The following is a 22,626-nucleotide window of genomic DNA, read 5'->3' as shown; positions in this document are numbered from 1 at the left end:
CCCTCTGCTCTGGGAGGTTTTGCACAGGGCTGGGGGGCAGCAATCTGGCCCTGTGTTTTCAATAGTGAAGTTATGTGGGGAATGTGTTAAGAGTCTCATGTTTCAGTGTGTTGTGGGTTATGCAGCAGTGAAGGGGTAGAATCCAGGCTGACTATTGATATTAGCTATGCTTTTCCAGATTTTGTTACATTTTAGCTTTTCTTTAAATTAAAGTGTAGTTTATACATATGTTGTTGTTTAAGGGAGCTCAACAAGCAATTTTCTTATCCTGACTGTATTTCCTTTGTGGTGTGGCAACAAAGAGAGCACTAGTACTGGAGACTTCAGGATTCTGTGCTCTGACGGGTATCCCAGAACGAGAGGAAAAGAGAGGAGGAAGCCTTTTGGAGCGACATGAAACAGGCGCGCTCACACGTGCGCGTTATTTACCGGCACATCTATGCAGAAGTCAGAGCCTGAGAAACTAGCTGCCCCGCAGCCTGTCAACTCTCCTTCCGCAACCACAGCCCAGCCCAGCCCAGCCCCGAGTGACCCGCCGGGACAGCAGCCGCAGGGGGAGGGCGGTGTGCGCGGGCCAGGTGGCGGCGGGTTCCCGCGCCTCGGTCCCTCGCCCCGCCGCGCAGCGAGGATGCTCCAGGAGGGTGGAGGTGGTGCCGGGACTGGGCGTGGGGCGGTAGCGCCGGGGAGGGCGAGCTAATGGGAGAGGGTGGGGGCAGCTGCTGGTATCTCCGTCTCGGCGCTGCCGCCCGCCTCCCCCGGCACGGCCCCGCTCCTTCGCCCGCCCCTCGCCGCCCGCCCGCCCGCGAGGAGCGGCTCCAGCGGCGCCGGGGCCGGGCCGGGGCAGCGGCGCCGAAAGTTTCGCGGTGCGGGGCTGGGCAATGGGCTTCGACACGTCGCGGTTCGCGGGGCCGGTGGCGGCGGAGCTGCAGTGCGGGCTGTGCAGGCGGGTGCTGGAGGAGCCGCTGTCCACGCCGTGCGGGCACGTCTTCTGCGCCGGCTGCCTGCTGCCCTGGGCGGCGCGGCGCCGCCGCTGCCCGCTGCGCTGCCGACCGCTGGCGGCCGCCGAGCTGCGCCCCGTCCTGCCCCTCCGCAGCCTAGTCCAGAAGCTGGAGGTCAAGTGCGATTACAGCCCGCGGGGCTGCGGCCGCACCGTGCGGCTGCGGGAGCTGCCCGCCCACCTCGCGGCGTGTCGCTACAGGCCGTCCGGCCCCGCCGAGCCGCAGCCCCCGGCCGGGCACTCCCCCGGCCGCTCGGGGGGCAGCGCAGCGGGGCAGCTGCGGGGTGGCGACGCCCCGAAGCCAGGTCCCGAGCTGAAGAGGGAGGCCCTGCGCTGGAGCAGGAGGGAGAGGTCGCTGCTGGCGCAGCTGTCGGCGCTGCAGAGCGACGTGCAGCTGACGGCGCGTCGGTACCAGGCGAAGTTCGGGCAGTACATGAGCCACATCAGCAGCATCACCAGGGACCTAGCAGGCAGCCAGCCTGGCAAGGTGAGTGCTGCGGCGGGGATCGGCGGGGCACCGCGCACCGGCCTCCGCTCTCTAGCTGTGCTCCCCTCGAACCTGCTTTCCCGGTGTCCGGCTTGTGACCGACCGGCCCGAGTGATGGTGCGGGCGGTGTCCCCTGGGGCTGGCAGTCACCACCACGGCACTCCGTGCCGGGACCCAGCCCGATCCCTCTGCGCATCTCCCGGGCGGTGAGAACCGCCCCTTCTCGTCCCTCGCCGCCTTCGGGGAGATGAAGCCGCCAGCCCCCACCGGGGATACGCTTCTTGTCGGTCCCTTTTCCGACACCCTGCGGTAGCCGAAACCTTGAGCTGTGGCGAGCCCAGCAGTGCCTGGCAGCTGCAGTGACAGAGCGCTTGCTCGGCCAGGGAGGATGGGGAGCGGGCAGGAGGGGAGATGGCTTCGCTCCTGGGCTGGCAGACGGGTTCCGGTTCCGACGGAACTTTGGAAACGATGGTGAAAGGACAGCAAAGCCTCTGCCGTCTGGCAGAATGGAGTGACGCCGTTGAAAGCACAGGCGGGGAGCAGTGCTGCGCTCTCAGGTCTGAGGGCACTGATTAAAGACCGACTCGGCTCCTTTGGGTGAAACAAACCATCCAAGAGTACCATTGGGCTGGCTTCACTCGCTGTGATGGAGCTGGTTGGTTTTAAGTGTTAACTCCTGGCTGGAAGCTCACACTGCAGACTCAGGCAATGATGGTTGCAGCTGCGGCGAGGAGCGTTTTAATACAAAGAGTTTTACTCAAATCTTCACTGACTCTGAGAAGCAAAATCTCAGTAGAAAGAAGCCAAACTCACACCCGAAGCAATGTAGCGTGCTGGGCATCTGACTGGCATATGGGAAACGGGAAAGAGACATCGTTTGCAGGACACACGTATGCGTAGGAACACAGGTGTCACAGGTCTTCGTGGCACTGGGAAACTTTTTTTTGAAGACTTGAATATTTATTTATTTGTTTTTAGTGTATTTTGGCTAGCTAATCCGTGAGGTTTAGGTTGGCGGATTTGAGAGGTGTGCTCATACATTTGCTTCATCTCTTGGCAGGTGGGATAAGGTCATGTGAAGTGGGGCAGCAGTGACTGTTAAGGAGTGTGGGGTGAGCAAGGAAAGTGGTGGCTGAAGAAGGGAGGGACAGATGACTGTACTTTCAGTAAGGAGATGGCAGGTTTAGGAATAGGCGTGGAGCATCACTCCTCCTGGGCAGCGAAGGAGCATCTGCTGTTTCTGAGCGCTGCCAGGAGGTGTCGCTGTCGGTACTGTCGCTCGGGCATTTCTCGCCGCTCAGAGCAGGGGAATGAATAAAACAGGAGTTTGGGAGGAAAACTATCAACAAAGTAAAAAGAGACCTCATTAAAATCAAATGTATCATGCGGCAATAAAATACGTCTCTGTCGTAGTTAATTAAATATGGACTTCCGCATAACGTAAGGTAACTAAAGCCTCCAAATATTAAGAAAATTATTTACCTGGTCCATTGAAAGAAAAGGTTTCTCTTTTTAATTTTTAACTTTGACTCCATTTGAGGTTTTGAGTGTTTTCTTTATATTTTAAACCTTCTTCAGAAAAACCTACATTTTTCAGATGTGGTTTTGGATGCTTGGTTTTTGGAGAGAAGTCAAAGTTTGGGATGAAGAGTTTTCATTTTCTGTGTGTATCTTCCATGAAAGTTGCTATGAAATGTGTACTGATAAGGCTTTGGGGTCTGAAAATTATTATGTTGTGTATTTTAATATCTATGTTTAAAGTTTGAAATGCTGACACACATAGGAATTTTGTATTTATGGAAAATTCCAGCCATTTGGAACTCTGACTTTTTTCAGTGGTGCTGAGTATTCCTCGCACCAAAACCCCGCACTTTTTTTTTTCTGTTCAGCTGAAGATAACCTGAAGATAATTGAAGGTAATCAGGTGTTACCTGTTAACTTTTTGGTGACACGTGACTTTTATTTCCCCCCCCCCCCCTTTTAGGGCCAAGTCTTTTCAGCCTAATTTTCATTTAAGCCTTATCTTATATATTCTCCAGCTAAAAAATCTGTTGTACATTAGTGCTCCCATTTAAGAACTTCTTTATGCGAATGTGTTCTTTAACAATATTTCACTTCTTCCTTCTTAGGGAGGTGAACCCAAGCCATTAATGATCATGCTACACAGAGAAAATGATACTTTGGGATTCAATATTATAGGAGGACGACCCAATCAGGTAATGAGAAAAGTAACTGTAGGTGATTTTGACCATACTTTCTTTTATTATATACACTGTGAGTAATTACAGTTACTTTTGATGACTGTAAGTATGGAATCAGCTCCGTAGATAGAAGAACTGTATCTTATCAGGTGTAGTTGGTGTCATTTTTTGGAAGACATAATCTTGTCAGAATTGGATTATTCTTATTTTGAGGAAAGGTGTTTGCAGTATTTTTGCTCTAAAACTTTGGATTATCTACACTCAGTTCCCATGTGAGTAATATGTATTCATGCAAACTGTTCAATGGAAATCTCTGGGACTACTTATAAGAGTCATTGTTGAAGGATTAGGCCATTGAAATTTTGTAAAACAGCTTGCCTTTTTTTTTTTTTTTTCCCGTTTAAAGAAGAGAAGAAAATTTGTTTGTGTAACTCAGATAGTTTGAGCACATGTCCTGCTTTGGCATGCCTGCTTTCAGTTTTTCTATATGAATTGAAACAGTTTTGATTAATGCTGTATCTTAATGCAATCTCCTTAGCTGAGGTTTAAAAATTCACTGCAAACCATAGAATATGTATAAGGATCAGTAACCCCCACCTAGAATATGCACATGAATATGCTAGTTTTTTTTTTTTTTCATCTTTTCAAAAGCATTAATCAGGACTATCATTGCATATGAAGGGTAAAGAAACCTGTTAAACTGGAAAATTAATAGTTGATTAAAAAGGCTTGATAATAATTATGTACTGATCAGATTCTTGTTAAGTGGGAGAATAATAGCCTACAGCTATTATTGGGAAGTGGAGTGGCACCCTGTATATTAGTTGGACAATCTTTTGCTCTAAAGCTATATTTAGTGGTGCCAAAGAGTCTGTTCCCATTAGCCAAAGTCCACTGTCGAATTACTGTTCCCTGTGGGTAAATACGAAGACCAGCACTTATCCGATGTTGGTGCTGTAAGTCCAAAGCAAGAGTTTCTTAGATTTTCCAGAGGAAGGTTGAGACCACAAGTGGCTACAAATTAAAATACACATGCTTTGATTATATTCATATTTTGAGTATACCAGTAATAAAATCCAGACAGTCTTTAGATTGGATTGCACTGTGACTTCTGTTATATACATCTGTAGGAAAACTTCAGGGAAATGGGAGCATGTGTTCACTTCACTTGGAATGGCAACTGAGCTGCTTTAAAGTACTTAGATGTTTACAGTGCATACTGCAACAGTTTTATATATTACAAAATGTCAGGCTTTTTGAATTCATATTCTGGAAGTTTAAGGAGTAAATGATAAATATATAAAGGTTCATAGCACTGTTTGTTGAGGGAACTGCTGACTGGAGAGAAGGAAATGGTCATGGATTTCCATTAAAAGAAGTTGGTTGGGTTGTTAGTCAGGGCTGGGTCTCAGATGGTTTTGAGTCTTCGAATTTAAATTTGGAAATTCTTTTGCGTTTTGTACTTATTTTGATAAATGTGAATACCACAGGTGTTTGATTGGCATTTTCCAGTTAGCAGTATAAGATCTCACTCAGTATATCTGGAGCCAAAGGATAGGACAGGAAAAAAAGGCTTGAGTTGACTCAGAATATTGAAAATACAAAATTCTGCTCAAAAACTTAAATACTGGAACAGGAGTTGTTTAATAACAAGACAGAAAGAGTTCATGAAGGTGCTCTGTACATTCAAGGGAAAAGTGCTTTTGGGTGAAGCATTGACTCTTGCAGCAGAAGAGCAGAACAGTCGTGTCTTTATATTAGTGACCTGTGTAGGGATGTGTTCCTTCACCACATGTTGTTTGTGTTTTATAAGTACAATGCAGGTTTTTCCCATTGGAAATCAGGTGACTTTTAGTGACTCGGGGAATGTACATACATACTTTCTGTTGGCTGTTTCATTTCAGTCTATAATAAGCTTCCCCAGTGTTTACCTTCTTCCTGAAGGGAGAAGGAGAGGAAAGGAACAATTCATCACAGGTCTGTCTTTTAGTTTGTCAGAAAGGGACTCGCTTCACATATGTCTGTTTCTGGGAGGTGATTGATTATTCTAAGGGACCAAAGCTGCTTTGCTGGGCCCCAGCTCTGTCCAGCTGGAAGGACTGTTTCCTCTGAGGACACCATGTCAAAGCCAGGCTGGAGGGAGGTGTGTGCTGTGGGCACAGCTGCTGCACAGCCTATAGGCTCTGTGGCATGGTGCTGGAGCTCAGTATGCCTTGTGCTGTGTTTGCCTATCAGTAGCGGTGGGTACCAGCACATACAACCAATGGGAATGACAAGCCATTCTGAAATACCCTTTTTTCTTAACAGGTCATAAATTGCTCTTGAATAAGCCAGTGAAATTCTGATGAAAAGAAATACAATGGGCGTGGGTGAAGGTGCTATAATCTAGCTTTTTGTTTTCTTAAATTGAAAACAAACTGTGTCCCTCCTGAATTTTCGTTAATGGCTATTATGCTTCATTTGTTGGAGTTTTATTTCTCACTACTTAGATGGGAAGTCAGTGGAGGTCTGCTTATTCATCATTTCAAAATATTCTGGGAACTGTTAATATGTTTCCCTTTTGCTTCTGACCTGACACCTATGAGTCACTGTGACAAAGGGGGGAAAAAAAGGAGTTTATGAAGTCAGTCTTGACTAACGTTGTATTGAACAAATATTTATTGGCCTGAAATCTACCTGAGTTGAGTCTCCATAGGACTGTTGCCACATAGTGTAAAGTATCTATTAAAATATTTTCCCCATTAGTGTATGGGACCTAGACCTTATAACCTGTGCACATATGAACTGTGCTGTTGATCAGGGATTCACCAGTCACAGAAAGAAAATAAGCATCATATGAGCTGCTGTCTAAAGCATAAATGAACTGGAAAAAGATGCCTTCACTTATTGCTTTCTAGGTTATTATTTTTATAAACACTTTAAAAAAAACTTAAGTAGGGATTTAAAAGTAATTTAAAATTACTTTTAACTATCATTTGGTGGAATAAACTAATTTCAGCATGTACAACATCAGTTATTGTTGCAACTGTGGTAGATAACTTGTCTTTTTTAAATTTGACCTTATATGAGTTGTACTTTGGTGATGTCTAGAGATCAACTGGAAATGGATTCTCTTTTTGTCCACATCTGATCTGTATGGATTTTATAGTTGAGCAAGTTCTCAATCTCCCATGTGAATAGGATTTATGAGTTTAACCAGTTCCAACCAAATCCTATCACTGTTACGTGCCAGATAACTAATGTAATTTTCTTCCTTGGAGCTTTATTTTCAAATGCAGTAAGGAAGTTTGTAAGCAGCAGTACAGCAGGAGCCCTGTCCCTCCTGAGAGAAACACTTGTGCCTCCGTTTTGATGAGTACCTTCCCCTATGCATTTATGTGCTAGACACTGGCTGCTGCAAAGTTTGAGGTTTGCTTTAAGTATTTTAGCTGGGATCATATTACCACTGCACCCTGTGTCTCATTTGGACTAAAATAACCGGAAGTAAATGGATAATCTTATAAAAATTGCTGGAATAGTTCATTAATTCTGTCCTGTTGATTAATGACTACTTTGTGTTAAGCAAGTTGAAAAAAAAATCCTAAGAAGCTTAATCCTTAGCTGGAAAAGTGAGGTGGATTTATGTGTTTCATTGTTGCTGATTCTAGTACCATCTCATTTCTTGCACTAATGTGGCCCTTTTTGCAACTTCCCTATTGCCTGGTACAGAAAAATCGGGGAGAATCTGCTGAGGGAATTTATGTGTCAAAGATTTTGGAAAATGGACCTGCAGACAAAGCAGAAGGCTTGCAAATTCATGACAAGATTATTGAGGTAAGAAAAAAACCCCACACCAGTGGATTAGTCTGTCATATTATCAGATTAATAAAGGATTTGATGGTTTTTACACGAAGTATGTTGTAATTTTCCTCTTTGGCTATGCCTGAGCATGATTCTTGTACACTGAACTGCTTGAAAATTTCTTAGAATTGAAGACATAAGATAGATTTTTTTTTTTTCCAACAAGAAATAAATTTATATTTATTGGTGTTGGGATTAGGCTGATCTAAGCAAAACAGAAGGTGTTGACACTTAAACAAGCAAGAGAGACATTTTGAATTTCTTTTCATTAAGTTGAGAAAGAAGGCAAGCAAATGACTGCAGATTCACAGGTTTAGTGAAACTGATTTTGTCCTGTGTAAGGAGTATTACTGTTGTGACTCTGGGACATGGCATAGAAGCTATGCTGGTGAGCATTGCTTTGAAACTTCTTAAGGAATTAGAGGAAGTACTTTCTGCTATATGATCAGGAGATCATCTATTGTTCTCACCAAGGCCAATATATCTCATTCACGGTCATGTAATATGCTAGCATGGAAAATTTATTTTCTTCCTACATTTTATGCAGTTTTCCCCATAAAGTAACTATAAACAATTTAAAAAAAAAAATCAATAACTCAGAAGAATAGGTTACTGTCTAACCTATACGTGTAACTGTAATTAACACTGTAAGAAGACTCAAGGGAGCAGTTTCAAACAGTGACTGTAACAGGCTCCTTAGGATGCTGTCAAAACGACATTTCACATTACAGCTCTAATGCCACTCTGAGTGACAGCACATACCAGTGCTGCTTGGTTTGTTTAGGCTACATCATTCCAGCCTTGGGAGTTTAGGGGAGGCTTAGAAGTATAGTGTGAACTTGCCAGTGTTTGAAAAAAGGCACATGAAACAAGTGGGTTGCAAGACAAACGCAGAGAGCTGCTGGTCCTTTCGTGTGTTATGTAGCTGTTAAGGATTAGAAAGATAAACTAAGACTGTTTGAATGCTGGCATTATGCTAAATGCTGGGAGCCTAGAGCAGTGGGTGAAACCAAGTTAATATGTTTTCCTGGAAAAATAAAGCTTATGCTCTTAGCTGGCAGATACATGCATCTCTAGCAGAAACCAAGTGGGCTGAGCAGAACCAAACTTGCCGCATAACTTATCTCCCTAAGATATTCAAAAGTTTTCACATCTGATTTTTTTTTTTTTTGTGACAGCAGCCTTATGCTGATAAAATCTATTTTCTTCTGACATTACTATTTCACTTAGCACATTAGTTTGATTTTTTTTTTTATAGACTGATCAGCTATATATAGTTTCATGCATTTGCTCAACACTTCCTCCCTTCTTTTATTGTGCTTTTATAGTGCTTTGATTTTTAAGATGAAGTTGAGTGTTTTTGGAGAAAGGAAGAATAAAGTCACAAAGCAGCATTTATTAAACGTAAGGTCATTTCTCAAAATGCCACCATGACTGATTCTTGTTTTTTATCTGTTGAAAAATTCTGGCTGGATAAAATCATGCTGAAACAGATTTCAGTCCTATGTGAAACTGTAGATCCAATCTAGTATGAGTGTTCACAGAGATCTGAATTGGAGCACCCTTTTTACCGTATTAATATGCAACAGCTTGGATATAATGTTTTGTATTCAGGAAAATATTTAAGTGTTCAGGGTTAGGCTAAATATTTTACTAAATGTTTCAGTGTTTCAAAATTTGTTAGACCAAAATAAAAAGAGGAGGAGAAATAATAACATTAAGACTTTCTAAATGAAATGCAAAGAAGTAATTATTCCTCCATGCTACATACAGGAAGCAGCTGGGGTCAGAACATTGAATTTTTCATTGCCCATGCATAGCTATTGATGTCTTCTTGCAGTAGGATGTCCTGCCAGCACTGCTGTGGTTGGTTGTGAAAGATCAATATGAAAGCTTTTGCTGTGAGAAAATAATCTGGATGGTGTAACTATTTAAAAAATGTTGGCAGATATATGGAATATGAGTTTTGCTGAGAAATTGATAGGAAGTGGGACATTATTATTGCTTGCTTTTCACTTATTGGTGATCTGATCTAATGGGTGTTATTTTATGAGACCTTTCTTCAATAATCAAGAGCAGAAGAAAGTGATGTTCGAAGAGCCTTTAGTAGCTTAAGTCATTTGTTTGAGAGTGTGATGGCCAGGGTGTTTTTAGCAATGTGTATCTTACGGGATAATGAACAGAACTATCCCATTAAATCAGGAACAAATCTCATCTCAAGGCATGTTGCTAAATAAAGAAGGTAATTTGTTTCAGTGGTTTATCACATGTTTAACAGTTATTAACTGCATGTGGTTGACTACAGTGAGTTGTGCACATTTCAGATGACCATCTCATGGGTAACCTAGTGTAGCAAATAGATTTCACAACCATATGGCATTGGCAGCTGGAATTGTGAGCCAAGGCTGGCAGACATAAGTAGTGTTGCCTTTTACGTTATATATGTCATTATCTATGGCAGCAACATCACCAAATAATTGTTACAGTATTTCGAAGGGTGCCAACAAGAGAAATCAGATTTCTTTCTTAAAGGTATTTGTTCTAAGTGTAAAAATGCCACACAAATGACTTGAGTTACTGGAGGTTTTTGAGATCAATGTGCCCAGACCATAGAGCTTCTGACACTTTCATTTGGAAAAGGTTGGTGTTTATTTGGGCTTTACTCTCAGGTGAGCATATTTTGTGCTTGAGGACCTGAAAACTGAAACAAATCCCTTTGAGTTGGCAAGATGGTAGTAGGTGAGGGTGACAGGGCAAGGTGAAGGGTGACAGCTCCAGTTACCCTGTCTCAAGGGGCTACAGTTCTTCATAGGGAACGGTCACAGGACCCTTGCTGATAATTTTCACTGTTCTGCTGAAGAATAGATTTCAGGCACAGCATTACCCTCTTTATTCAAAGTGAACTCCTCTGTGGAAAAAATTACTTGTTTATGCAGTGCAAAGCTGCCCTGGGATAGCAATGTGTGCAAACAACATTTTGGTGATATGTACTTCCAGGAATTTTGTTACAACCCCCAAATGATCGTTATTTGTTCATCAGTGAGAAACCCTTCCTCATGAATTACTTCTATGTCACAGATTCCTTGCGATGTCATGGTCTTCTGCTGCATTCAGAAGCTTTTATCCAAAAATCTAGCTTCCTAAACTGACACAGTGCATCACATATTCCAGGACTAAACACTGTTGACATGCTATAAAAAGCATCTTATAAAACTAGATGCAGCACTGATTATCTGTGACTCCCGGTGTGAAAGCCTTGGATATGAGCAGTGGTATAAACCTGCCAGACCTCTAACTTTTGGATCTCTGTCTTCTTCCTTTCAACCCTGCCTATCTTCCCTTCAGGAGGAGACAAGCAGCAAGCCAATCACAGGACTGTCTCTTAGTCTGTGCTAGTTTGAAATATTCTCTTTGCTGCTGGGAGAAAATACAAAGTATGTTTAGAACAGTTCACAGTTATATGGCTCAGCATCATTTCATCTCCCTCTCTGCATGCTAATCTTTCCTACTGCATTAGTTCACTGCTCATTGTGGTCATGCTAATTGCCTCCTCTAGGCAGCATAAAACAGCTATGATCCTTGGCAGTATTACTGATACACAGAAGTGTTTTACCTGCTGCTATTTTTCATCCATAGTTATAGTTCTGAACAGTTAACACTGGAAGTAACCCTTTTCATATGGAGGAAAACTTGACCCTCAATTTGCAGTCAGTTCAGCTTCACATAAGTATGGCACCATATTGGCCAGAGCTCCAAGCACAGTAGTTAGTGCCTAGTTAACAAGTAATTCAGAACTATTTCTTCATCCTTGTTTTGAGTTGCTTTTTCTTTGTATGACATTAAATTTTATGGAAATTGGTGTGTCATCTCCTCTACTTTGGAGCCCAACTTTACAAAAAAAACCAAAAAACAGTGATTGATTTTCTTGTGTCCTTTTCCATTCTCTAAGTTGCACCCTCTTGCAAAATACTGTTAAATTACTGAAGTGGGATATGCTGATTTTCCTTTTTCACTTTGGTGTTGTACAGGAAATACATGACTAAGACTGAATTTGCAGTCCAGATGGAATTTCTGATTTATTCTTTTTTTTTTTTTTACCTTAAGAAGAGCAATATTTCATCAATTTGAGGGAAGAGAGCAACTGGTAATTCCCACTGACAAAGTAGGTTTGGAAAAACCTTGTGTGCAAATAAAAAGGACTCAGGCTGAAGACAAAATATTCATATGTGGAACTGTAAGTCCATCATTGTCTGGGAGGCTCAAGTGTTTTTCTATTCTTTGCACTGCAAGGAAAAGACTTCTGTTCTTTTACTCTCGACTGAAATGCCCTGCTACATTTTAGGCAGTTGATTCTAATTAATTTGATGGCTAGAAGCATGGATGATGGAGAAGAAGGGAAAGAAAAACATTTTTATTCTGAGGTCTTTGTCTTTGAAAAATGAGATGCATGCATATATATATATCATGAATATGTATATTTTGTTTATGCAACCTGAGCTCCATAAGTAGATAATAAATAAGACTTCATCCCTTATTCCATGCTTCCCTTTGTTCTTTTCACTTTTTTTTTAAGAGTACTTGCACAATGGCTTTCAAGCCCATGTCAGCAAAGCCAGTTTCAATAAAGATGAAGTCTTGAGGCTTATCCTGGCAGAATAACTTACATCTGCTAAGCGCCTACACAGAAACTTTTTAACTATTGCCAGAGTGCTGACTGTGCTGTGTGTCAGCCTTGTGGTGTTTTATCTCTTGCATGTTTCTGTCATTACACTCACTATCCTGCTCAAGCAAAATCTTTGATACTAGTCATGTTTATTTGGCTAAGAATCTCCACTGTCAGATTATGTCTGTAGAAGTAGTGAGTTTTAAAATGTCTTGCTGGGATCAGAGCTAGAAGATTTGGGATGACTTTGAACCAAAGTTGCACCAGATGTGTCCAGTAAGATCTGTGTGGTAGCTAAGAAAATTTAATATAGCTAATTTTAGTGGTGTGGATTTCAGTGTATCTAAATATGCACAAAGTAGCGTTAGCTGTATTCTTTAAATCTGTAATAAATTCATACTGTTATGTTGCAGGTAACCAGTTTTGGCACCTGCAATCATTAGATAACTTGTAATTACTCTGAAAGAACCCTGGCATAATAAATTAACTATGCCATAGTCTTAGAAATGTCTGTAACACCTTTTCACCTTTCCCTCACTTGTTGTGATGTAGGTTTTTGGACACCTGAAGTCTTTCGTCTGTCCAAAGAAAATTTTTAAAATTAGGTGAGACCAGGTCTATGCATAACTTTAGTTGAATAGGAGCTACTATCCCCAGTGACATTCTTTACTTAACAAAAAGTCTTCTGCCCTGCCCAGATGGTCTCTGCCCTGTAGAGACCAAAGGATTGAGCTTACTTATCCAGGTAGTTGCTCTTGTTACTAAGGCAGAGGCTCTCCTCTGTTAGACCAGCATCTGCTTATCCTCCTCAAATGGAGCTTGGTGCCAGCAGGTGTATGGAGAGTCAGGATTATCCAGTGATAATCTGTGGTGAAATAGACATTAGTTCCAGGGAGCTGTATCTGGAATACTGGTCATGCCCTTTTCCAGGTAAGTGCTTGTGACAAAACATTAGAATTTCCCCCTTTCTTGCACAGTCTTGGGTCTTATATGACACTTCCTTTAATCATACTTGCATTTCTGACTTCATAATGCCTTGATTTTGAGAGAGGAGGTAGCAAATGCTGTTAACTAGGATATCTTCTAGCTAGGACACTTCCCTAGATATGAAAGATGGGGTTCCCTGACTGAATAAACACCAGTAGTAGCAGTTGTCCTCCTCTTCCTGACCTTTATTCTAGCTTATCTAAAAGGTGTTTATGGCTGCTGGTGCCCACATTGGCCATGCAGGCTGGATCTCACCTAGTTGAAGGAACTCGATGTTCCTTCAGTCTGTCTGAAGGTACTGTCTGTTTTAGAAGTTGACATCTCACTGTAGTTATCCTGTGATGCCTGAATTTTGTACTTCGTTGCTTGAGTTCACAGATATCAGTAGCCTAAATTTAACTGGACTTGCTATAGGTCTTTAGAGTGCCTGGGTTCCTCTCTATTCACTGAACAGAAATGTAAATGTTATGTTTAGAAAAACAGGTTAGGTTCCTTCCAAAAAGCACTTAAAATTCCAGCGATTCACTGTCTGTGTTTTTAAAAGAAAACATGAGACTTTTGTTTTTATGTGATCTAAAATTTCTGGGGTTTTTTGTGGTATGTTAGAGGATGGACTTCTGAGATATTTACACTTCCATATATAATGTTTTCTTGCAAATCTTACTAAGACTTCACAAAATGCTTTCTGTCCTGAAGAACAGGAAGAACTAAAACAAAGTTGTATGTAAGTGGTGAAGTGGGTGTTAATAGGGTAATAGTGAATAATGACTTAAGGTTTTGTGATCAGAAAACTCAGTATTTGATCCCTTAGTTGACTGAATGGAGTGTTAATGTTCGTAAACAGGCAAAATATTACTTTGATCCTTGCGAAATGCAGCATCATGAAAAAATTCCAAAATACCTTGGCTTCTAAGGGGTGTTTTTTTTAATCTGAGGTATAAACTGAGAACTTTCTATCTGCTGAGAACTTGCTGTGAATGCAACTCTAGAGAGGCACAAGCTTGTAGGAGTGTTTCCCATCTGTGTTCATTTGGGCTTGTTCTCACAGACAAACCAGGCACGTGTGCAAGTATAATACTGTGTTGTTTTTGTGGAAGTATGTGTGCTCACAGTGCTTTTATCTAAAAAAGGGCAGAAATACCAAACATGTGGTTGGAATATGACAGAAGCTGGAAGGGGAAATAAGGCAGATGGGGCAGAAGGAGCAGTGTGTAAGCATTTCTGAAATGTGACCCAGCATGAAAGAAGTCAAGAGAGCATGTGAAGTGGAGGTGGTGAAAATCACATTTTACAATGGGTTTTTATGCTACTTCTACCATACTGGATCTTTGTCTAGGTGGCTTAGCTTAAGCATGATAGAAGAGGCTTCAGGATCTTGCATGAACATGAATGTGCATAATCCCTCTCCCCAAAAAGATATTTCTGTTTTACTCTGATTATGGGGGATCTCTACAACAGATGGATCACTGTAGGAGCAGAAGGGGAAGAGTGAAGTAGAGTATGCAAGGAAAAAGAAAAACGGGAAACTTTACAATTAAAGAGTACAAAGCACCAACCTTATGTTTCTGCAGAAGTGCTGTCCAGTGCTTGCTCATAAACAGGAAGTGTGGGAGAAATGGAGGGGATGTAGGAATAGGGGTCACTGAATTGTAAAATGGGATCAACTGTACACACTGCCATGAACTCTGATAGCTAAATAAGGAGGAACAGTACTGGAGCAGAACTGTGATAACTGTGCTGTGTCTGCAGAACTGGGCAGTAGCCAAATTGACAACTCAGCAGTGCTGTAGGTAGAAAGGATTTTGGTTATCCTGTGGAACAGTTGACTAATCTAAAGACCTGCAAGATCCCATAATGAGTGTTGCTTCCATGGGACACAGATCCCTAGGCACCATGTGAAGGCCTGCTCACACCATCTCCTTTTATAAAGCGTCTATTCTCACCCTGAAGTATAATTTGTTGGAAATTTGGCAAGTTGAAACTCAGCATCTTCCTAGATGTGCTCTTTGAGCTTGACTTTGCTGTAAGTCATCTTTCTCTTCCTTTCCATGAGGTTTTTGTTTTTGTTGTTTTGGGTGGGGTTTTTTTAAACTTTAAGGTAAACTTTGCAAAACAACAGGACTTTAGCATGCTTCCACCTTGCCCAGCAGTGGGAGCAATGCAGTTTTATGTGTAGTTTTATAGTAGTAGGCTTGGAGGAAATTTTTTTGCATATGGTGTTTTAGAGGTGTTCATAAGCACTTTCAGGAATGCATTAAACAACTTGACTAACATCTGTCAGATGCTACTGCTTTCATCCCTTTCCCAGGAAGAGAAGGTGCTAATGTAGGGGAGTGTTTTGTTCAGGAATTTTTCAAATGATTACATGCACACATATTTACATGTCGGTGTCTGTTTATGGTAGGGAAGACAAGGTCATAGAAATGTATCTTTGTTACTGGAGGTGGCAAGGTTTTTTGGTGAAAACTCTTGCTCTTTGGTCTTTGCTCTGGGCACGATCTTCAGGCAACCTCGAAGAAAGTGCTTTCTCATCCACTGACAGGTCAAATTTCCTTGACAACTGGGCTGTAGGTGTGATTGTGTACCACTGCCTTGGTCTTGACCTAAGTCTGTCTTACTGTTATAGTGGAATTCATGGTTGCTATGGAGCTCAGGTACCCTAGCCTGGTGAACTAGAAGGTTTGACAGGAAGGAAGACATTTTCCAGTTACTTTCCTTAACCTTGTCAGTTATGTAGGGAATAGAAGCTTCAGAGAGCACTTTAGGATATATCAGGGAGAGCTAACCCTTCGAGGCCCATATGAAGGAGACTAGTGGGAATAATTGATGGTAGGCCCAGCTATGAAAAGCTCTGATAAATTCTGAGACCATGCTGAGTTCGTGGCTTAGAACTGAAGGATGTGCAAGAAGCTGTGCCTCCCATGGCACATGCTTCTGGCACCCCAGAAGCTCTTGGCACTTTCAGAAAGTGAAAAGAGCCTTGTTCAGCCTTTCATGAAGGTTATTCTTTATTGTGGTTGAGACAACTTTGCAGTTAGAGGAGATGACAGCTTACATGTGTTGTGTGAATGCAGTGTTTTATCTTAAGGGACCGAACTGATTGTTGCAATCCAAGGATATGGGCTCCAAGAGCTTTAATTTCTTCTACCTTTTTTCTTAATCAGCTAATTATATTTGTAAGGAGTAGCTCATCACTGTTCTCTATAATTGGAGGCTGAATAATAAAAGCCATTAGTGCCTGCCAGTGCAGAAACACCAAAATGAAGTAATTATTCAAGGCTTCACTTAAAAAATTAATAATCCACTTTTTAAGAAGCTGTGAAATGCAACAATATGTTGAACAGGAGAATGCCCCTCTTTATAACTTTTGAATAGCAGTAGTAAGAAGTGTGTACAGCACTGTACTTTCCAAATGCTTTGAAAATTGAAGTGCTAATGTTAAAAAAAAAAAAGAGCTCTTCTTTGGGACCTTCTCTCCAAAATGGAAATTTCTGCAGCATTTAAAACCATACTGTAATGGAAAATCTGATTTTCAAATTGGCAAGAACAGATGTGCTCTCTTCAAACCACCATTAAACACTATGATAAGTAAAATCAAATATACTAAGCAAAGTACATATGTAGACAGACATTTTAGTAAATATATGTCTTGTTTGAAATTGCAAATCTGATGTAATTTTACAACTTTGTATGTAGACACAACTTGACTGAATCACTACTGCCACAGGAAAGGAGCACAGAATTACTCAACACTGTTTCTTGGCTGCTATTTTATTTACATAGTAAACTTATATATGTTATTTACAGGACACGATTTACATATTTTTTTCTTTGAGAAAATATTTGTCTTCCAAGTAGCAAGACTGGGAAATAGGAAGGGGGAGGGAGAAATTAAAGGAAAAAATTAATTCAGAATTGTTGACATTCTGCTGGTTTCTACTTGGTTTTTAAGTATGGAAACCTGTATTCTAAATACGTATCAAATGATTTAGCATCTTTAAAATTGGGTAAATTATGAATCTGTGTGTCTAGAAGTAGTCATCTAATGTGGGAGAAGTTCTGAAGAGGGTTGATATAGAATATGAGTTATTTTCCTTTCGTGTGTCTTTTCTTCACCATTTGGAGCATCCAGCGTTTGAGGCACCCCATGACTCAGAGCTTACCTGTCTGTTTCTGAGTACAGTCTTTCAGTCTTGCATTTGTTTCTTTAAGCATGCTGATCAAGCGGGTAAATATCTGCAGTCCTTCCAGCAGCTTGCGGAAAGAAGGCATGCTATTTTAAATGGAAGGGATTTGCTGTCTTGAATGAATTAAAACATCTGGATCCCTACACTTCTCTGTTACAGTCTGATTGATTTGGGCTAGTCTTTGGCACATGGCAAATATGGAGCCATATGGTCTTCATGCTGTCAGCAAGCTTTTTCAGCACATACCCCAGTCTTCTCTGAATGGTAGCTGCTACTGTGACCTGAAAATAAACGTTCCAGGAGCTTTCAGGCTGTTGTGTCCTTGAATGGATTAATTGCATTTTTTGAGTGGTTCAACATCCAGCATCTGGACCAGAAAGCTGAATCCTTCACTTCCCCTGAAGTGCTCAGAGCCCCAAATCAGATGCCTCATGCTAGTGCCAGGTGTATAGCAGCACTTTCTGACTTAGAAAACAAGATGCAAGGGACACAAAGTCTTAATGTCTCCATGAAATATCCAAGTGCTCAACACAACTGGTTTTTAACATGCTCTAAACATGTGGTTAAATGGAAAATTGACTTCTGAGAAGCTTTTAAACAGAAATTTACTTTCTAGTGACCAAGGGAATGGTGTTAAAAGCCATAATGCACTTGTTAGGACATCTTTTTTTTTTTTTTTTTTTTTTTTTTTGAGTGGCAGACAGGAACATTTCCTTATGAGAATAAGTATGATATTTTCCAAAAATACAGAAATTCTTTTTTTCAACTATTCAAAATACTTTAAAATTTATTTTTCAGTAAGTCTTTTTAATGATTTCTCTATTTTTCATTTATATTTAAAAATGGAGCAGGAAGACTGTGAGGAACTAGGAGGAATATTTCTATTTTTTTAATGGAAAAAGAAACTAAGAAAGTAAAATGAACTCTACTGCTAGAATTTCTCATTAAGTAGATGTAGACCACTGTTTTCAACCTTCTTTTCTGAATTGTTTGAGTACTGTATCCTTGTACTAAGAGTGTGGGATTTTTGGTATTTTTTCCTTCCTCTCTGCTATGAAGTAATGGAAATCTGAAGAATCAGTATTTATCACTTAAAGAATCACTATTTATCACTTAAAGAATCAGTATTTATCACTTAAAGAATCAGTATTTATCACTTAAAGAATCAGTATTTATCACTTAATCCAGAAGTTTTATCTTTTAATTAGCACAAACCATGAACAATATTTTTAAGATTAAAGAACACAATGACATTTCAGAACGCATTTCAGAGAGTGTTCAGACAGTGCTGTTAATGTCTTAGCAGAACAATTTAAAAGCAAAGTTTTCATCTGATTGCTTAAACTTGTGTTTTATGTTAGTCACAGCCCTGCAGTCCGTTACAGCTGTTCTGCTGATGGCATTAACAAGTACTTTGGGGAGTTTTAGTACAAAATGAAGAATTGTGCGTGTACGTTATTGACTTCTTGCTTTGCATTTGTCCCTCTGGTTTTATATCCTTTAGAACCGAAAGAAAGCCCCTCGTGCTTTCTTAACCAGAGTCGCTTAGTGTATAAGTACCCTGTTGTCTCAAAGTTCTTATTGTCTGGCTGTTCTACTTTGAACCATTAAAGATCTGTTCTAGGAGAAGCCTGAACTCTATAATCCAGTTGCTAAGTTTTACCTTTGATTCAGTGACTTAGAGATGAATGAGCCCTGGAGGCTAATGAAGTGGATAGAGAAATGTGTGCTGGACGACCACAAAACAGTGGACTCCAATTATAAATTGCAAGCACTACCATTGGTGTTGCTTTTTTTCTGATTTTGAGTTTTCCTTGAATTCATGTATTGCACGTTTTATCAACTACTGACTAGCCAAACCATGATGAATCCATATAACCAAGTCGGAGAACAATAACAAGTAATGTTCACCAGCCTGTGCCAAGCTATCTGCCTCACGTTTACTTTTCTGACTACTGATCATGTATTCAACAGTGTACAAAACCCTGTAAAAAGAAATACTAACACTAAAAATAGTGTTAGAGAACCTAGAGCACACGGGACACTTAAGATGAGATTCATATTGCCTACTGATAAATACCTTAACATCTTCTCATTCTCCAAATATTGAAGATTAGTTAGGCACCTTTTTTTTTTTAGCAAAGGTGATTAATTCAGCCTGAAATATTTAACTTAGTAACATTTGAGTTAGGATGAGATTCATCTGAAGAAAACGTTACTAATACATCTTTAACTCTTTGGAATTTTCATATAAACCAATATCTTTTTATTGCTTTTTAGTGCCTTTGAGGTTAGATTGTTGTCTCTTTGTCCAGGGTTCTTCACTGTAAAGCCAGAACAAAGCTTACTGAATCTTGTGTCATTCAAGAATGAATAAAATGTAAGTAGAAAGAATATAATTTGTTTCATTCTCCTTCTTGCATCATGTTTCATATATCTCTGATATTCCATTCTTCTGGAATTACCTATTTCACTAATTTAAATTGGAGCTCAGTTTCCATGTTCATAGTATGTAAAATACCAATTTAAGTATGAAGAGAGAAATTCAGGTACAAAACTGGGCTTGGAATCCACCTACTGTGCTGTGGTACTCCTGTTTGAGGTGGCTTGCTTCAGCTCCATGGAATTAATGACTCTCAGTGTTATATCTTTCATTAAACTAACAGAACAAAATAGGTGTACAACAAGAAGGTCGAGCCTTATTCCATGTTTCAGATATTTCAATTACTAGATTTGGAACATTATTACTCAAAATCTGGCAGGAGTTAGCATGAGAAAAAAAGGAACTTGGAATGCTCCAGTAAACCCTCCCTATTCAGAGACTAGCTTTGAGATCATTTGACATATGGTTTCGCGTCATATCCAGTCTCATTAATCTCTGTATCTTTAGGATTGGAATAAAGTAAACTCAAGTGTTGGACTGCAGTCCATATCCCCTGAGAGAACAGTCAGTGTACTACTGGTTCAGCTGACTCTGCTGTGGAAAAAATGAACCACTGTGTTGGCTGAGAGTAATTCCTAGATCTCAGCTTTGAATGCCCTTTGTGCTTCTTTAGAAGTCAGCTAACTCTGATTTTGGCAGTTTGTGGAGGAATCTGAGTAGCTGTTTGTGGAACCTTGGTGATGGGTTTTAGTGAGTAAAGATGCAGATGTGTGTATGAAGTCGTCCAAACACCAGCCATCCAAAGCAGTGGAGCAATGCTTCATTTTTCAGCAGTCTTCAGAGAGATGGAGTCTGTTGAGAGAAACAGACCGTGCAAAGACTGAGAGACTGGTGATATTCTTTTGGCAAGAGAACAATACAAATTATTATTACAAATTATTCAAAGTAAGAAATTCTTATTTGCACTTCTGTTGCTTTTGGGTTTAGTATTTTGTTCAGAGATCTAAGTCACACAAAGAAAGACAAGTGTCTTTTGTCAAACAGTTTTAAAATGTGGGCAGGCTTTTGGGCAAAAGGTGTTTTCATTAAAGCTGTCATAGAAGAATTTATTAGATATGTATGGCCAGTCTTCGCAAACGAAGATTTGGGAAAGGTCTTTACCCTTCGAGCCTGCGCAGTGGATTTTTTAGGTGAGACACAGTGTGCGCTGAGCTGAGCCCACCCTTTAGTCCTGAGGTTCATCTGCTGGGTCCGAGCAAGCTTGGACAGTGGCAGTGAGGTCCTCAGGACGTAGGTTTGTTTAGAATGACCTTCTCTTAGATGGATGGCCTTACAGGGCTGACGAGCTCCGTCTGCCTGAGGGAGTCTCCCTGACTGGGAATTGAACCCGGGCCGCAGTGGTGAGAGTGCTGCATCCTAACCACTAGACCACCAGGGGTCCCTGATATATATATATATTAGAGATCTTTAATTAAAATAACATTTTGTGTTGTTTTTTTTTTTTTTTTTTAAACCAGGACTGAGAAATTAAGAGATGAGGGTGTTGCCTCCTTGAAAATATTCTTTTCCTGTTCTTAGTCATCTTTATTGATATGTGTCTGAGTTTATTCTGGAGTTTCATGGATAGGTGTTTCCACTCAATTTCAACAAGCATATTTGAGCATTGAATGAGCGTATCAGGTTTTAGGATGCACACCTGAGATACGTTGATTCTGAGGATGTCTCTGTGGGGAGGCATTAAAGCTACCCTTGGAAGGGTATGTTGGCTGTAGAAGTACCTTGGAGGCGTTTGGGGACTATAGAGAAAACAGGGAACACTTGCAACAAAAGCAGAAACACCAGTGTAAAGTATAAGCACGAATTAACAATCTAAAAATGAGTCAGAATAAAAGGAAATTACAAATATTTAGTGTTCAGTATGGATTTCTTAAAATATGTTTTAGTGGAAGGATATGTAACATTTTATTTGATACGGTTAAAATATTAATGGGCTAGGAGGTAAGGCAGTAAGGGATAGTATAAAAGGAAGAGCTGAAGTTTTATCTATTAAATGGATTTTTCCAGTCTGATTTTTTTTTTTAACGTGGTTTTTCAGCTGTGCATTCTGGATATCATTTAACTTTTCTTTGCAACAATTTTTCAACTTCATCTATTATGTGACTGTAAAACTGTGCTTTTGGGATGGAACTTAAATTTTATTTTTTTTTTTTACAGTTTGCGAGCTGTGCCTTTCTGTGTTCAGAAGGCAGCTACCATAGTTTCCCAAACTACTGTCTTACATGTGAGGATTTGGAAGTGATTAAACTATAAAAGCTGCTGTGAGTAAGAAACTGGAATAGAATTGACTATTTTCAGTTGGAAGAGATCTACTCGGATTGTGTACTCCATCTGCCTGACCAATTCAGGGCTTACAAAAAGTTAAAGTATGTTATTATTAGAGTCTCTTTTCTTATGGTCTAAAACTTTAACAACTTCAGAGGGATTTTTTTTTTCCAAATGCAAGTTGTTTGTATGAATATGGCAATAGAGCTTGCAGTCTTCAACCAAGGCACTGTAAAGTATATTTACAGTAAGAAAGATCATTCATCAAGGTGAAGAAAGTGAATGATGACTGCGTTGTCCTCCCTTCTATGTCATGCAGTTCAAAGCAATACATAAGGAATGATGGGGATGAAAAAGATGGGGATGAGTACCTTGCATGCAGGTACTCATTCCTTCCTCCAGCAACACTTTGAGAAGTTGTGAGGTTTTTAAACTGCTTTGTAGAATTCTGGTAAATCAGAATTTCATGTCTTATTGCTCAAAACTGAGATAGTAATGAGTAGTGATGATTCATTCTTTTCTTTTAGCAGATAACCAAGGGACTGGCGCTGAAAGGGCA

General features: G+C 40.5%; 1 protein-coding gene across 2 annotated transcripts in view; it reads left to right on the top strand.

The window, feature by feature from the left end:
- Positions 1 to 878: 878 nt before the first annotated feature.
- Positions 879 to 22,626, top strand: part of PDZRN4 (PDZ domain containing ring finger 4) — a 243,348-nt gene continuing 221,600 nt past the window's right edge. For both annotated transcript variants that reach the window (XM_027668016.1, XM_027668007.1), the window contains exons 1-3: positions 879 to 1,484; positions 3,614 to 3,700; positions 7,394 to 7,498. In XM_027668016.1, coding sequence (XP_027523817.1) covers positions 879 to 1,484; positions 3,614 to 3,700; positions 7,394 to 7,498 — 798 coding nt within the window. The remainder of the gene's footprint in view (positions 1,485 to 3,613; positions 3,701 to 7,393; positions 7,499 to 22,626) is intronic.

This window comes from Corapipo altera, unplaced genomic scaffold (assembly GCF_003945725.1).
Source record: "Corapipo altera isolate COAL_440 unplaced genomic scaffold, ASM394572v1 1, whole genome shotgun sequence".
NCBI classification, from domain to species: domain Eukaryota; kingdom Metazoa; phylum Chordata; class Aves; order Passeriformes; family Pipridae; genus Corapipo; species Corapipo altera.
This window is presented reverse-complemented; position numbering and strand designations above follow the sequence as displayed.